Here is a 17,016-nt window from a genome sequence, read left to right on the forward strand (position 1 = left end):
CTTTGCTGAGGACCACGGCCCCCAAACCTGAGAATGACGCCTTTGTTCTCTGGCCAGAATGCTATTCCTTCATTACACTATCCTCCTCATACATCAAAACCCAATATAAAACAGGTCACCACCTCCAGGGAGCCACTCAGGCCTGCAGGCCGCTGTTTCCCGTCCTGAACTAGTTATTCATTTGACAGATGTGTATTGAGGAAGTCAGTCCCCGGCCCTCCGTATTTGCTGGAGTCAAGCAAGTACTTGGCCTTGCTTAAGTACTTTAAATTCTGACTCATAGTGACCCTATAGGACAGAGTAGAACTGCCCCCAAAAGGTTTTCAAAGAGCACCTGGTGGATTCCAGCTGCCGACCTTTTGGTTAGCAGTTGAGCTCTTAACCACTGCACTACCAGGGCTCCTTTAAGTACTTTATTGCACTTAAATAGCAGCCTTAGGCAGCAGGCACTATCGTTGTCACCCATGGGCAATCGTGGGGGAAACCGAGGACCAGAAAACGTTAACTACCCCAGCTAGTAAGTGGCTGAGCTGTGGTTCGAACTCAATGAATTCTGGCTCCAGAGCCATAAACACCAGGCCAAGAATTCTTAAACTATGGTCCCAGACCTTTATCGGTCCAGGAGACCCTCTCAGGGTTCACGAAGCCTAAACTTTTCACAATGTTTTCACTCTCACGCACTCATGTATGTACGGTGGAATTTTTCAGACATAAGCAAAAGCTCTTTGGAGGTACTCAATTTTCAAGAATATTAAGGGCTTCTGAAACCAAGTTTGAGAACCACTGCACTAGGCTAGGGTTTTTCAACCTTGACACGTTTTCTTTGTTGTGAGGAGCATTGTAGAATGTCTACTAGCATCCCTGGCCTCTACCCAGTAGATGCCAGTAGCACTCGCAGCTGAATCAATCAAAAAGGTCTCCAAATATTGCTAAATATTGGGGGCGGGGTGTCCCGTTGAGAACCACTGAACTAGGCTATGCCATCCTCTTCTCTGCTTGGGCTCCCAGGCCTACCAACAGGTATTTGGTGATAACTTTTATTTTCCCTTTCTGGCTTCCTACATCTACCTGCCTATTGGCTGTCTCCACCTAGCCATCCCATAACCTCAAGACAAGCTCAGGATTCTGGGTCTGTTTGTTACTTCCTTCACTATCACCACCCAATTCCCAGACAAAAACAAGCCTTGCCTTTCCTTGGACCTGGAGTGCCCAGAATACCTTCTCCCGGCACAATTTCAACACTCTTTCCAGTCATTACTCTCCCCACCTGATCTCATAATTCGGCTCTATTTTCTATTAACCTCTGCGAGGCAGAGATTCTATTTTTATTACTGTGATTCCAGCTCCCAGCCCAGACCTAGCACAGATGGGGTCACAACTCAGTTGTGAGCCCTCAAGGGGGAAAGGGAACTACTCTTTCAGCTGGGGTCCCCAAAGAAAGTGGCATTTGAGTTGGGTCTAGCACATCTGCTCTTCAAGCCCTGCTGAAATCTTGTCAAATCCTCTGACTTCACTCCCCCCACTCTATTTACCTGGGTAGCCTATCCTTTCTACAGTCTAACAAGAGGCTGCCTTCTGCAGCCCTAGACTCAGTTTTCCCACCTTCCAGAAGCCAACCTCTGCCATACCTATGACCTCACCACTTCCCAGAGCAGTTGGGTGAATTTTAGTCCTTCTGAAAGTCCAGCCTGTGCTGCCAGAGGTGGCCATGTCACCTGATTCTACCCAATGGATGGCAAGGGAAATCTGAGGAGTTTGTAGAAGTCTCAGCCCTGTTATAAGAAAACAGACAGGTAGGGAGGATGCCTTCTTGGCTCTGCTTGCTTTCCCATCTCTGAGGACATGACAGACACCTTGGCACCATAAAGCTGTAAGCTGAGAGATCAAAGTACTTACAGGGGCGTAGTGGAGTGATGAGAAGTTCTCGGCCTCCATCTCTGGACTTCAGTAAACAGCCATTCTTAGTGAAGTTTGCTATTATTTTCAGCATTTGCCCACCCCTGCCCACCCCATCTCTTCTGCCTGGATGTCTTATCCTTGGCTCTGCTCAAGATGGTGGGATGGGGTTAGAACTCACGAGACAAAGAAACGAATACCTCCAAGTATCCCCATACTCAAGACCAAGTCCCAGGTTGTACCATTTGACCACTGGCCTCTTGCAAATCATTGCACTCTTCCCAGGGTCATCTCTTCCATGCTCGTGGTTTCTGTTACTTTCTGGACACCAATGATACAGCTCCATCTCTGGCTCTACTCCTAAATTTGATCCATGTATTAGATTCCTCTTAGTGGTCCCAAATCTACCCACCTCTCATATTCCCTTTCCAGCTAGCCTTCCTCATGGTGTCCTGGTCAGATATATGGTGGTCAGACTGGGCCTCTTCTGCCTCATTCCCCACCTTCCGCTCCACACCCCCTGGTTCTATCAGGCCCTCCAAGTGTCTTCTGAACACACAGCCTCTCTACACTCACCTTCCTTCACCCTCTTATTTCTAGGTAAGTCTAACTCCTTTCTCTGCCTGACCATCACCACTACTCAGATGCCTTTTCCATAGTCATTAAGTGTCGTTGGCCCACTTCCAGTGATGCGGACCAGGTATGAATTCTCCAAAGTCCCAGTGATCACTCCTGCTCAAGAGCCCTCCTCCACCCTGCAGGGATTCGCAATCAGGCTTTTCACTTTAGACTTTTAATATTTCATACAGCGATTACGGTGCATTCAGGAACCCAACCTCCCAAACCCCACTAGGAGGGCCCTCACCGCTGCCCTCCCACCCCATTTGAGGGCCCCAGGGTTTAGGGTGGAGGAAAGGGAGGTAACCACCCATCTGGGGACTGATCCCGGAAACTGTCCCTGCCCTGCCGCATCCTTCCCGGGGATTAGGAGGTAATGCCTGGGCACAAACCCCCCATGCACCCCTGTCCCTGCTTGTGCACATATACACACTATGGCTCCTTGCTGAGTTGGTTAGTTCCCGGCAGGACCCCTACTCAACAGCACCGAGTGGGATGGGGGCACAGGAGGGCCGGGCTGGGGAGACCCTGAGAAGGAAGGAGGGCCTGGCTACAGGACTGCAGGAGGGTAAGAGTGGGGACCCCCACCTCATCCATCTCTCAGAGTTTCTGGTAGTTCCCAGGTCCCTTAGCGGCTGAGAATGGCAGGCGGGGGTAGGAAGGTGAGTGGCCAAGGCATGCTTTCCCTTAGCTGACCCCAGGATCTGGTGATGGTCAGGGTCCTGGATAGGGGCTGTGTCCCTGCCTCAGAGGGGCTGGGAGTGAGGCTTCATTGCACAAAATACTGCGGGAGGGCCCACACAGAGGGTGGGGCCCAGCCAGTCTGTATGGAGTATTGCATTAAAAAAAATGAAAACCTCATTCAAAATAATTAAAACAAAAAAAATGAATGAAACAAACAAAAAGAGGCCCACACAACATGAGGCAGGTGGGGCAGGCAGGAAGTCAGGCATGGGAAGCCTCAGACCTGGGGCATCACCACCATCTCGTCTGAGTCCAGATCCCCAACCTGGGCTAGCTCTGGATCCCTGGCTGGCCATGGGGTAGTGGTCCTGAGGGAGGGTATGATGGGGAGGGGAGTAAGCCTGGCCTCAGTGTGGGACGCTGGCACAGCCATGCTGTCCACCGGCAACTGCCGAGACAGAGAGAGACACAAGACAGACCAGGTGAAGGAGTGATGAGAGCTTTGTTAGCACCCAGTAGACAGGCCAATGGGTGGATTGACAGGCCAATGGTCAGGTGTTGGGACAGGCAGCCAGGAACAAGTGGGCAGGTAAGCATGGATCAGGCAGGTAGGCAGGCAGCAAGCAGGTGGGATGCAGTCGGGGGCTGCCCTGTGAGGGGTGTGGCATCCCTCCAGCTGCTGCCTGTTGGGGCCTGGGTCTGTGGCTTAGTACTCAGCTTAGAACTCGGTGTCCACCACCCGGAAAGCTGGCCTGCCTGCGGGGGAAAGCAGAGTGGATGGCTGTTGGTGGGTAAGCAGGTAGGTGGGTGGGGCAGGGAGGGGAGCTAGGGGCTATATCTACCTGAGTCAGGCATTGACAAAGACCGAAGGTTGGCCTCCTTTTGTAGCTGGATCTCCTTTAGTGCAAATATGGAAGTAGCTGTGGGTAGAAGTGAGACAGAGATGGGGAATGACCCCTGAGGCAATCCAAGACCACTCTCCATATAAACTCATTGGGGGAATTAGAAAAAGCTGCCCCTTCTTTGAGAGACTTGACTTTCATCTGTCACATAATTCCACACACAAATCAGATGCAACTAGGGGAAATGGAATATGGACTATCACATGACGCTAAGAAATTGTTCATTTGTCAAGTGTGATAATGATACTGCAATTACCACCTGTTAAGCTGGGTGAGGATCGCAATGAGTCAGAATCGACTCGATGGCACTGGGTTTGGTTTTTTTTTTTTTTGGTTTAAGCTGGGTGATGAATGGTGTATGGGATTTAATTTAAATTAATCCAGTGCAGCGATAAGGGAAGTGGAACTTTTTTTCAGGTGTGATAATGGTATTGCTATGTTTTTTAAAAATCTTTTAGAGACACATGTTAAATTTATAGATGAAAGATATATCTGTAATTTGATTAAAAGTAATCAGAGGAAATATAGATAAACCCAGATTAGCCACCAGTTGATGACTGTTGAAGTAGATAATGGATACTTGAGGACTCACCATATTATTTTTACCTAATATATAAAATTTTTAAAAGTTTTAATAACCAGATATACAAAGAGAACCTCCAGTGTGATTTCATTCATATAAAGCACAAGAACAGGGAAAACTTATCTATGCTGTCAGAAGTCAAAACAGTGATAATCCTTGGGGAGGGGCCAGGAATACCTGAAGGGGATGCAAGGGGCTCCTGGGGGCCTTATCTATAATATTCTATTTCTTGACCTGTATGCTGGTTACATGGATGTGTATAACTTACGAAAATTCATCATTCTGTATTCTTGTGATTTGTGCGTTTTTTAAGGAAACGTTAACTTAAAAAAAGGTAAAGTAATATTCCATTTTTCTGTTATGTCTGAAAATTTCATAAAAAGCAGAATATTAAAAAAAACTAACCTCTTTGTAATAAACACAACTTCCTACAACTTCAACACATAACTAAGGGATACTCCCTTAGCAGTGGCATAGCCAGAGCACTGTACAACCTTCCCAGGTGTCTGCAGCAGTCCTGTACCCCCACAGCCCCACACCAGCCAGTCCATACCCCAGCCTCACTCACTGTCAGGAAGTTTATGGATCCGCTCCCCTAGACTGAGGAAGAACTGATGTTTCATGGCGTCCTCTGCGGAGATCCGATTGCGACCCTCAAACTGAGGTGGGGGTTAGGGGAATATTGGTACCTTCAGCAACACGGCCTCTCTTCCTTCCCACCCTGGACCCTGCCCCTGGGGTCCTTGTTTACCCATATCTGAAGCTCCCCTACCCCCAAGGCTGGCCTAGAAAGGTGGTCTCACCTGCAGCAGCTTGGTGAGGAGATCGGCCCCATCACTGTCAAGTCTATCAAAAGGACAAGGAAACATGCTTTGAGTTCTGGCATTCTGGCCCCAACACACACGCACGCACACACAGACACACACCAGCCTCACCGGGGTGCATGGCTCAAAAGGGCCTCAGCTCGGTACTTGGGATAGTTGTATGTCTTGAACTCTTCATTGGATAGGATGCCTGGCCATGTCTCTTCAGTTGGGGTTCCTAGCAGGGAAAAAGAGTCACCCTAAGCAACTCACAGGTCCTCCCTGACATGCCCCCCATGGCTCCTAGGGCTAATGCCCCCTCACCCAGGATGCGGAAGATGAAGTGCAGCTGTTCCTCCACCGTGGAGCCTGGGAAGAGGGGCCGGCCTGTGGCCATCTCATAGAAGATGCAGCCCACACCCCTGGGCAGGGAGGGCACAGTGAGTAGGAAGGCAGTTGACTGGTTGGCCATTGTGACCAAGCTACCCCCTTTACTACCTAGTCCCTGCCACACTTCCACCTGTCCTCACCACATGTCAATCTGGGTGGAATAATCTGTGGATCCCAGCAGGATGTCAGGGGGCCGGTACCACAATGTCACCACCTCGTTGGAGTACGTCTTCGTTGGGATTGACTTGGCCCGGGCCAGGCCTGGGAGGTGGAGAGAAGGGGCAGATGGAATTGAGGAGGTCCTGAGCAATCTCTGGGGGAGAGCGCAGTTGGGACTGAGGGTGTCCTAAATCAAAGTCTGGGAAAGCTGAAGTGAGGGAGGTAGGATATAGATGAGCCTCAAAAAATCTGAGGGCAGGTGGGCAGGCAGAGAATGAGGCTAGGGGTGGGGGTTAGAGTGAGGCGAAAGTTAAGGCAGTCACAAGGAAGAAGAGCTGGGGCAGGGGTCCTGGGGAAGGGGATTGAGACTAGATGGTCATGGGGAAGGGGGAGGCTGGGTGTACCGAAGTCGGCCAGCTTGAGCTCTCCCCTCTCATTGATGAGCAGGTTCTGGGGCTTGAGGTCTCGGTGTAGCACCTTCTGCCGGTGGCAGTAGGCCAGGCCACGGAGCAGCTGGAACAGGAACAACTGGAGACCGAGGAATGGCAGGCAGTCAGGGAGTATCCACCAGCCTGACCCCCCAGCCAGCACTGCTCTCCCTCCCAAACAGGCAACGAGCCCAGAATCTTGCCATACAAATGAAGACAGGGTCCCAACACCCTCCAAGAGCTCCCAGTAAAATAGCTAAATGGGAAAAGTCCATTTCTGGGAGATCTTTGGGGTGGAGTGTTGAGTGGGAGCCCCCTTGTGCCCCTGATTCTTGCCCCACACCCACTTTCACGTTGTGCATGTTGATGACATTCCCACAGTCATCCAGGTACTGCTTTAGGTCCTTGTCCTGGGGAAAGAAAAGGAGGAGGTACAGGAACAAGGGTCATACCCTATGGCTCCTAGCCATTTCTCCATCTCCCCCCAGTACCCACTACCACCCAACCTTACCAGGTACTCAAAGACAAGGGTGAGGGACTTCTCTGTGTGGATAATGTCATGTAGCGTGACGATGTTGGCATGTTTGAGGTCCTTGAGCAGGGACACTGCAGGAAAACATAGGGGTCATACCAGGGAAGAGTTAGGATAGAGGTAAGGACAGGGACCAGACAAATACAAGCCCAGGGTTTCCTTCTTTCCCCATGCAGTTTGGGGTAATAATGCCTTGCAGCCACTGGCTCCAATCCACCCTGTACCAGGAAGGTGTGTCCCTACATTCTAGACGTGGAAACTAAGGCTCAGAAGAAACTGGGATAACAGGTGACACAAAACTTCCACAACCTTTTTCTTTTTTGGTTTCTGCAAAGGGGTCTTGCTCTAACCCTCAGTATATGGGCCTGCGGCATCGTGTAAAATTGAGTCTGCACACACAATTTCTATGCAATTCAGACTTATTCCATTATTTTCTGACTAAAAACTTGGATCAAATAAATTGGTGAGCACTTTCAGGGGTGCTCTCAGAACCAAAGCAAACACCCTGGCGTCCAAATCATCTGCCTTTTCTCCAAACAGGAGAGGATTCCTGGTTACCTTGGTTATTACCTGCATACGTAGATGATGGGCACTTTCTCTAGTGGGCTGGTGAGCAAAGGCATGAAGCCCAGAGCATCAGAAGTCCCAGAATCCGCAGCCTTTGTTCTCCCCATAGGACATGTATGTGTGCCATGGAGGGAATCCAAAAAGCCTGAGGCAGATGGGTTGAGGGTCTGTACCTTCCCGGATGGCGGTGCAGGGTGCCCCCTCTTCATGCTCCAGTCTGATCTCCTTGAGTGCCACAAGGTTGTCTGTTAGCTTGCTTTTGCCTTTGTAGACGGTGGCATAGGTGCCCTGGAATATGAGGAAGAGGGACAGAAAGAGGAGCTATGAGGCTGCAGGGAGTTCACACTGACCCTCATCCCCACCATGGGCCTCCTGGCGGTCCCTCACCTCGCCCAGCTTGTCCAGCTTGATGTAGGTCTCCAATTTCCCAAAGCCAATCTCAGACTGTGAGGTAAAGGAGGCAGGTTGAAACATGTTCAGGGGAGGGAACTGGGATAGGAAGCAGGATAGGAAGAGAGATGCTCACCAGGCTGACACGACGGAGGCGGCGGCTGAGGGGCTTGTCAAAGATAGGGCTATTGAGGGTCAGCTTCTCAAGGTAGCCCTCAGGAAGCCGGATGTCGGCTGGTAGTGACAGGCGCTTGTTGATGTCCTAGCAGGCAAAATGGGGGAGATAGGACCACTAAGCCCCATCGCCCCCAAGTCAACCCCACTTCTAACCCCCCTACCACATGTGCAGGGGATCAGTACCTCAGTGGAGATCTTGCGTGGGGGATGGTTGCGCATGCGCACCCTCACTGGCGACTGTACTTCATCTGAGGACGTGGCCGAAGCCTGGTCACTCTCCCCATCAGACCCCATCTTCAAGTCCTCATGTACGATCTCTGGTGGACGGGGGAAAGAAAGAGGGGAAGGCAGGCAAGGTGGGGTCAGGAACCCCAGGACACCCCACCCCACCCAACACATTCCCCCACCACACACGTGTGTGCACATGACCCCCAGGCTAGCCTGGGGTTCCTTAAGAGGTGGCAGGGCCCAAGGGAGGCTCAGACAGATTCAGGACAGAATAAATCAGGTGTAGGGGGTGGACCAGTAGTCACCTAGTGAAGCACCTGTTCCAAGGGCAAGCTGAGATTGCAGCTGGCCCAGGGCCAGTGGGCAGGTGGCAGCAGAGGCAGCCAAGGGACCTAAGGAGGCAGGCCCAGGGCAAGCAGGCCCAAGGGGGGCCATCGCAGAGTACAGAAGGGCAGAGGGAGGCTTGGGGCAGCTGCTGCAGGCAGGGCACGCCTGGGTACAAAGCCAAGTGAAGGGGCACAAGTAAACAGAGTGAGGTAGGGTATTAACAGAGGATGATGGAGGGAGGGAGAGAATAGAGTACATGCAGGACAGGGAAGGAGAAGAAAACAGAAAAAAATAAAAATAACACAAATCTAAGAGAAATTTGGAGGGTAGGCAACACCTAGGAACCATCCTGGGGTTGGGGGGAGAAGGATTAGTTAGTGGCCCCACCTTGTGCAGCACTGAGTAGGCCCCGTCCAGAGCGAGGTTCCCCAGAGACAGCATGTGTGGGGGCCTCTCCAGGGTCACTGCCACCACCACCACCACTCTCGTCCAGGCCTATCTGCTCAGGGGTACCATTGGTCTTGTCTATACCTCGGCCCCCTCGGAGTGTCATTGACAGCTGCCGTTTGATCTTCTTCATCCGATCCATGGCGACCTGAGCAGATGGCATGGATGGGAACAGGTCCCACGTTACCACCTGTCTAACCATCACGGGTCCCCTGAAATCCATGGTAACCTACTGGGGAGCACTGAAACAAGCCTGTGTCAGTGCCCACCCAACCTCTGTAGACCCCTGGAACCTCTCAGGATTCTTGGAAACCTAGCACGGACAGGGACCCTTGTCAGTGCCTGACCACCCATGGGACTCTGTTCCTAAGTAGCCCACCTGGGTACTCAGGCTTGGGTGGCTGGCTGAGGGCAAGGGCCCACCCGGTGGGGTGTTGGTCTCTACAGGGGCAGCCTCACTGTAGGAGCAGAGGGCTCCACAGCAGGTGTTCTCAGGTGCAGTGGCAGTGGTGGATTCAGCCATGGATGGGGCTACAAGCTCGCCCAGGGCCGCGGGACCGCTGACATGGCCCTGGGCACGCCCATAGAATGGCATGTTCCACTGGCACCAGCCCCACATCACCCCCAGCTGCCAAGGCAGAATGTTCCCCGCAGCCACAGGGACGCTCTCGCCTCTCCTAGCTACCCAGCAACCATCGTCACGGTGACTAGTGGACCATTCCACTAGTCTAGCTGGCCTGCGGGGGAGTGCAAGGAGAGAGGGGCCCTACCCAGATCCAACCACTGGGTGGAGCCATGGGGGGGGCATCTCAATGCATACCAGCTCTCCTCAGGGCTTACTGGAAAGGTTCAATTAGACTGGGACCCAGCAGATCCCACCCAGAGTTTTACAAGCCAAGCTGGGCTACATTTCTCCTTTATTTGAGAATGCACCACATCTCCCTTATCACCCCAAATAAATACCCCAATGTGGCCCACACGATCTTATCTCACTGGCCTCTTTTACCTCTCTAACCTCACCTTCCCGCCTTATCATTCCTAATTGCTGTTCAGCACAGTCCCACCTCAGGGCTTTTGCACTGGATGTTCCCTGTGCCTGAAATACTCTTCCCCCAGATTTCCAAATAGCTCATTCCCTTACCTCTTTAAGGCCACTGCTCCAATGTCACCTCTTCCACTGAGTAGTGAGGCATCCAAAAACAACCATATTTAAAATCTCAGCCACCCTAACCTCCCTTCACCTTGCCTATTTTCCCCACTGCACTCAACACCTCAGTACAAATGTTGTTGGTGTTGCTGTTGTTGCTGTTGTATGCCTCACAACAGCTGTACAGGACAAAGAACTGCCCCATAGTGTTTCCCAGGTTGTAATCTTTATGGGCAGGAGCCCTAGCAGTGTAATGGTTAAGCGCTCGGCCGCTGATAGGTCAGCAGTTTGAACCCACCAGCTGCTCCACAGGAGAAAGATGTAGCAGTTTGCTTTCATAAAGATTTACGGCCTTGGAAAACCTACAGGGCAGTTCTATAGGGTCACTATGAGTCAGAACCGACTCAACAGCAATAAATTAGTTTTAGTAATCTTTATAGGAGCAGATCACCAGGTCTTTTCTCCTGCAGAATGGCTGGTGGGTTTGAGCTGTGCTTTTTGGTTAGCAGCTGAACACTTAACTGTTGTGCCACCAGGGTTCCTTAGAAATGACATAATCTACCTATTTGCTTCTTTATTCTTTACTGTCTGTCTCCTCACCACCACCACTAGAAGATCAGTTCCACTAGGGTAAAGATTTCCATCTGTTTAGGTCACAGCTATATCTTGAGAACTTAGAATAGTGTCTGACAAAGTAGATGCTTTAGAAGCACTTACGACAGAAATGAATGAAATCAGGCGACGGAGGGCCTAGGACAAGCTTCCACCAAGGTGGTGAGTTCCTGCCATTTATGAACAACCCCAGACAAGGTAGCCCTGAGATGCTGGTATCAGGAGGAAGATGACCTAGATGGGCTCCTGGAGGAACGGGCTACCAGAAGGCTTAGACCAGCCTTCCTCTGCTTCCTCCTGGGCTCTGAGCCAGCAGGGAGGAGGTAAGACCTGGCCTACAAACCATCTGGACTCACAGCAGGAACTAAGATGGCCCTGGGCCCAAGGGAAGTATAGACAGACACGAGGTTGAAGACGAGGCTGAGGCGGGACTCAAAGAGAGAAGTGGGTCATCTGTTACCTTGAAATCAGGTGCTTACCCCAGCAGTTCTACCCCCCTTCCTGCCTGGCTGACCTCGTCTCCCCCAGGAGGGGTAGAGGAGTTAGCCTAGCAGCAAGATCTTAGATAAAGAGGATGAGGTCCATCCACAGAGAACCCAAGATAACAAAAAATCCTGACCGAGAGGGTACACACTGGGCCTGAGGCTGAGGAAGGTAAAGAAAGACCAGCCCCAAAAGACTGCCCTGTGTCCCCATACGGCATGGATACCCAGTCGCTTTGCATGTTATGGTGGGAGCAGAACTGTAAAAAGGGCTGAATGGAGGATGGAGAGGGAGCCAGAGAAACCAGGGTCTACTGAAAACCCCAGAGGCTAGACATGTTCTAGAATTCAGTTGTTTGGGATTTTAGGAAGATGGGGTACAAATCTGTGTATATCATGTGACACACCCAGCAGGGGGTCCCAGGCAAACCCTTGTGAACACTTACACATTTATATGTAACAAAACTCTCAAATGTTATCGTTTGAGCTTTTTGGATTTTAGAATAGCATGAGAGGGAACAGGAAACTGGACACCCAACTCCACACACACACACACAAAAACGCACATGACCTTCCTAACCCTCTACCCGCCCCCACCCCCCACCCACCCCAGGACACATACCCCACCCCCAGACTACTCATACTCAAGGACAACCGCCACCTCATACCATACAGACCAATGAGGACACAATCATCACGCTCTACTCACTCCCACAGACACATATTATCCTCACCCTGTCCTGATGCCCACTAGTACACACTGAATATCCTCAGTGTCCTGCTTCCTTCAGTACACACTGGACCCTCAGGAGGCCTCACAAGGACTTAACTCTTACCCATGTCTTAATTCCTACCCATGATTTCTCCATCAGCACACAAAGCCCCAACATATAACAACAAACTCTCTTAGCATTGAGGTAGGGACCCTAAGTAACTGACCACCACATACTTGGGCCCTCACAGCCAGTTGCCTCTTAGCTTTTCCATGCACTGACTGCCACTGTCACATGCTGAGCCCCCTCTACAGCTGATTCACACTAACACTCATTGAACTCTCATACAGCTCTGCCCCCCGCCCCATTAGCATGCCCTGGATCTACAAACCTCCCTGCCCCTGGTTAAGACACACCAGACTCTCCACAGCATTGACCTCCGTTAACACAGTTCTCCCCACATAACTCTAACCCTAATTAACATGCACTTGGGGCCCTCTACAGCTGACCCATATTAGCACTCACTGGACCTTCAAAACCCATTAATGTAAAGTGAACCTTTCAGAACCCTGACCCTGTTTTTGCACACACTCAGATCCCTCCACAGCTATGACCACCATTAACACACATTCCCATTCTCCCATTACCCTGTCCCCTCCATCAGCACAAGCTGGACCCCTACCAGCATACACTGGGTCCCCCCACAGTGCTGCCTCCCTATTAACACACCTTGAATCCTTACTCAGCCCTTTTTCCCAGGGACACACAGCATACTGTTAATAGACCCTTGTTAGTGCACACAGGTCTTCATTCAGTATTGACCCCCGTTAGCAGGTACTTCCACGGTTCTAAGCCACATTAGCACATCTGGACCTTCACGTATTCTTGTCCTTTATTTCTTCTTATTAATCTCCCACAACTATAACCTCAATTGGTTCACACTTGGGTCCCTTCACAGCCCTGATAGCACTCCCTGGAACTTCAATACACCCCAGTCCCCCATGGACACAAACATACACTGTCCTCAACAATGTTCTAATGCTTATTAGCATACTCCAGACATCATACTTCTCACCCTTCCACAAGTGGCACACATTTTTAAGCACCTCCATGGCTCTAAACCAACCTTAGCAGTCACTAGAACTTCATATACTATCCTGCCCCTTATTAGTACGCCTTGGTGTCTTACATTTACTGTCCTCACGGACAGAGAGATCTCATACCATCTTGACCTTCATTACACTGAACCTCATCCAGTTCTAAGATGCAATTCCTTCACCCTCCCCTCCCCCCAACTCTGATACCTATTAGCACAGGGTCAAATCTTCACCTCCCTGCCCCCATACACATCCTCAGGTCCCTCCACCACTCTGCCCCCATTAACACATACTGGACCTCATACTCAGCCCTTTATGACCACATGCACACACCCTCTACAGCTACGACCCCCATCAGCACACTCTGGATGCTCACACCTCAGTTCCCCTACAGTATTAAAATCATTCTGACATTCATTACCACACGGGGCCTCAGAGCACTGATCCTACTAACACACCTTCTGGTACCTCTGCCATCCTGTCCCCCATTAACACACATTGGGCCTCTCCACAGCTATAGCCTCCCTTAGCATATCTCGGAAACCTCCCCCTGCAACACCCTACTCCCTATTATACATCCTGGAGTTCTTCAACTACTCTACCCTCCCATTTGCACACACTGGGGTTCCCACCTTACACAACCTTAAGACTTATTACCACATGCTCTGACCCCTACACAGCTTACAGCTTAGGCCTCCCCACCCCACCCCGGTTATTAGCGAACCTCGAGTTTCCACCGCTCTGCCACCCATTTCTACACATCTGGTCCTTCAATCACCCTGCTCCCCATTAGCACCCACTGCACATCCCATCCCCAACTCCCAGACCGGGCTCAGGGCGGGGCCAAGGTCAGGAAGGCCCCAAATGGCCCCCCGCCCCCGGTGCACTCTGGGAAATTCGCTAGGGGAGGAGGCACATGCAGACGCATAAGCCAGACACTCAGGCACCGCCCGGGTTCGGGGTTGGTTCCGTAGGAGGAGGGATAGCCCCCTAACCCAAGTCTAGAAGACGCGCTCACCGGCGGGGGCGCGCGTGCAACCTCAGCGCCGCGGGGCCGGCGCGGGGGCGCCTGGGGCGGCGGCCCGGGCTGAGGCCGCGCGACCTCCTTCTCCTCTTCGCCGCAGGCGCCCGTCCCAGTAGTCTTCGGCCATGGTTGCTGGGCCCGGGCCGCCGCCGGCTGAGGAGGAGGAGGCGGCGGCGGCGGCGGTGGCTGAGGCGGCGGCGGCGTCCCGCTCAGCCCGCCATGATCTCGGCCGCTACCAGCGATGCCCCTAGGCTCGTTGGCGCCGGTTCGAATCCGAGTGCTCGGGGCTTGCGGCTCAGACCCGACTACTCGCGGAGACGCGGCGGATCCCAGGGCCGAACAGGCAACGGCCCAACCGCCGCGCGTGCCGCGCTTCGCGCATGCGCACGCACGCGGTGAAAAGGGTGAAGTGGAAAGGAGGAGACTCACCTCGGACTGCATGTACCAAAAGACGTGTCCGCAGTGGGAGGGGGCGCGGCCATTGCGCGCCCACCGGGGAACGTGGCGCTGGCCCTGGAACGGCGCCAGGGGGAAGTGTATGGGTTGTTTAGCACTCAATCCTGATACTGCCAGAATTTTGCTAGCGCCGAGGTAAGCAGCAGCCAGTAACCAGGCGTGCCAGTCACCACTAGCTCCCCCTACTCGATTTCACTTGGTACATCCCCATGGTAGCAAACGGGACTTGCTACTTTTGCAATGAGGAAGAAGATGAATGAGGTAGTTTTAGCCCCTTGCGGTGCCTTAAAAGGCAGGAATTTTAAAGGTTCGCGAGAAGATGACTTTTCTAGGAGAGGCGGCCTGGAGAATCTTAGGCCTTTACCACCTTAGATAGGACAGAGTCTAGCTCCGCCCAGCTGGCCCCCCAGCTCATTCCCACCGTGAAAGCGTGCGGGCCCCGCCCTTCCAGGTTGCCGCCCAGCCAATCGGGTTTGCTCCCTCGGGTAAGGCAGAGCAAGAATAAAGGGCGTGGCTGGGCTGAAGAGGTGTAACTTCCCCGCCTGGCTCCCCCCCACCCCCCGCCCCGCTTCTGCCCGGTTTTCATTGGCTTTCACCATCAGGATGGCGGGGGAAGGGCTCCTTTTTTTGTTCTGAGCTCGTCTCACTATTGGCTGAGTATCCTGCAAGGTGATTGGTAAAAAAGAACGTTAACTCGGTTTCGTCCTGCCGCTAATCCTTCCATCTCCCCTAGTGGGGCCCGTAGGGTGGAGCCTAGCCTGAGAATAAAGGCGGACCTTAAGTAGGACGGGTGCCGTTACTGCGCATGCTTGGGGGCTTTGGTTTGGGAGGGGCCCTTTTCCGCCTCTTAAGGACATCTACGTATGCACCTCTGGAACTCTCTTCTTGCCGGCCGGAGCCCCGCCCACTGCCCCACCCCCAACCCCACCCCCGTCCGTGATTTTCTGCGTATTCTTTGTTGGTTGGTTGCCTGTTTGTGCCAAGCACTGCCAGGCAGACCTAATACCTCACCCGTCTCTGCCTGGAAAACTCCTACACTAAATCCAGTTCAAATGGCGACAGCCTTTGGAACATCCTTAATAGGCCATGATGGCAATGGAATATTTGACAAAGACTTTAAAAGGCGAGGACCGTGCTAGATGATCAGGTCTTATCACTTCCCTGACCTCATTTCCTACCTTTCCTCTCACTCAGTTCCAGCCGTACTACCCTCCTCTCTGTTGTAAGGCAGGCACAATCCAGCCTCAGGAACTTTGCACTTGTTTTTTTCTCCTCTGCCTGAAATGCTCTTCCTCCAGATACCCACATGGCTCATTCCCTCACTTTCTACCCTGTACTTGTGTCCCATTTTCCGTGAATCCTTTCCTGACAACCCAATTTAAAATTGCCTACCTGCACCATCACTCCAGGTTCCAGACCAGGCTCTACTCTTCACCTTCTGAATAGCACCAATCAACCTCTCACACAATGTGTTACTGGGCCTCATTCTAGCATAAGCCCCGCTAAGACACAAGGATCTATTTTATCCATTGCTCTGCCACAACACCTGTTAACAGTGACTGACACACAGCAAGCACTCCATAAATGTTGAATGTGTGACAAATAGTTCCATGCAGAAACCAGGATACACTGGTCCCATATACCCTATCCCTTGTGCCTGTTGGGTGCAGCAGCGACCCAACCCCTGCCTGCTGAGCCTTGGTCTCCTTCCTTGCTGGTGTTATAACAGACAAAAATACCAGAGAAGTAAAATGGTATGTGTGGGGAACTAAGATGCAACCAGGATTCATGGGTATCCAGGTATGAATAAGGTGTCTAAGGAATTCAGAAGTGTGATGAAGAAAAAAGAATTGTCTGGAGAGTCAGGAGCTGTAATGGGGGAAGAAATACAACGAACAGTGTCTTGAGTAGCTAGTAGCTGGGATTGTGAAGAAAGGGGGCAGAGGAATAAGGTGTGTGTGTAAGCCTCCCCCTATAATGGTGGAGACAGTGGTCAAAGGCATGGGTGTTTGGGGGTACACTAAAGCAGCAACCATGGAAGAAGTGCCTGTGGTGTAAAACCTACATCTAAACCTCTCCACTTGACCTAGACAAAGAACACTTTTGCTCCCAATGTTCCCACTGTCCAGGTGGGAAATTAAGAGGACCAATGGAAGAATAAGGTCACCCATGCAGAACAGGACAGGAAGAAAAGTCATGAGAGGTGGACAAGGATATACACTGTGCCTGGGGTCAAGAACTGACCCAGAAGGCAAGAGAGGTGGGGACAGGCTGTGATGGCAGTTAGGACAGAACAGGGTTGGTTTGCTGAGCTACTCCCAATACCCAGGTTAAAGTGGAAGAATGAGGTGTCT

General features: G+C 51.9%; 1 protein-coding gene across 4 annotated transcripts; it reads right to left on the reverse strand.

Annotated features, from left to right (window-relative positions):
• Positions 1-2,019: 2,019 nt before the first annotated feature.
• Positions 2,020-15,106, reverse strand: CDK16 (cyclin dependent kinase 16). Of its 4 annotated transcripts, none has more exons than XM_049871295.1 (16): positions 14,636-15,106; positions 9,072-9,279; positions 8,313-8,446; positions 8,089-8,214; positions 7,950-8,006; positions 7,736-7,850; positions 6,975-7,069; positions 6,811-6,873; positions 6,440-6,563; positions 6,017-6,137; positions 5,811-5,908; positions 5,619-5,724; positions 5,487-5,529; positions 5,252-5,342; positions 4,041-4,118; positions 2,020-3,979 (listed from the first exon to the last, which is right to left on the reverse strand). In XM_049871295.1, exons 1-16 carry the CDS (start codon positions 14,645-14,647, stop codon positions 3,912-3,914), a joined length of 1,539 nt encoding a protein of 512 aa, XP_049727252.1. In that variant the 5' UTR covers positions 14,648-15,106; the 3' UTR covers positions 2,020-3,911. The 4 variants fall into 4 exon arrangements, with proteins under 4 accessions (XP_049727252.1, XP_049727253.1, XP_049727255.1 ...); XM_049871296.1 differs by lacking the exon at positions 14,636-15,106 and adding an exon at positions 14,201-14,613; XM_049871298.1 differs by lacking the exon at positions 14,636-15,106 and adding an exon at positions 9,511-9,741 and having other exon boundaries at positions 2,020-3,954.
• Positions 15,107-17,016: the final 1,910 nt, after the last annotated feature.

Source organism: Elephas maximus, chromosome X, assembly GCF_024166365.1.
Source record: "Elephas maximus indicus isolate mEleMax1 chromosome X, mEleMax1 primary haplotype, whole genome shotgun sequence".
NCBI classification, from domain to species: Eukaryota; Metazoa; Chordata; class Mammalia; order Proboscidea; family Elephantidae; genus Elephas; species Elephas maximus.

What these genes read in the sequence shown, in the direction of transcription:
- CDK16 (XM_049871298.1), bottom strand. Translation starts at nt 9,726, where the DNA reads ATGCCATTCTATGGGCGTGCCCAGGGCCATGTCAGCGGTCCCGCGGCC. An exon ending in CCTACTCAGTGCTGCACAAG is followed by an intron (nt 8,447 to 9,071) that starts GTGGGGCCACTA and finishes CCCGTCCACCAG; the next exon opens with AGATCGTACATGAGGACTTG. An exon ending in TTTGTCAATGCCTGACTCAG is followed by an intron (nt 3,955 to 4,040) that starts GTAGATATAGCC and finishes TTTCCCCCGCAG; the next exon opens with GCAGGCCAGCTTTCCGGGTG.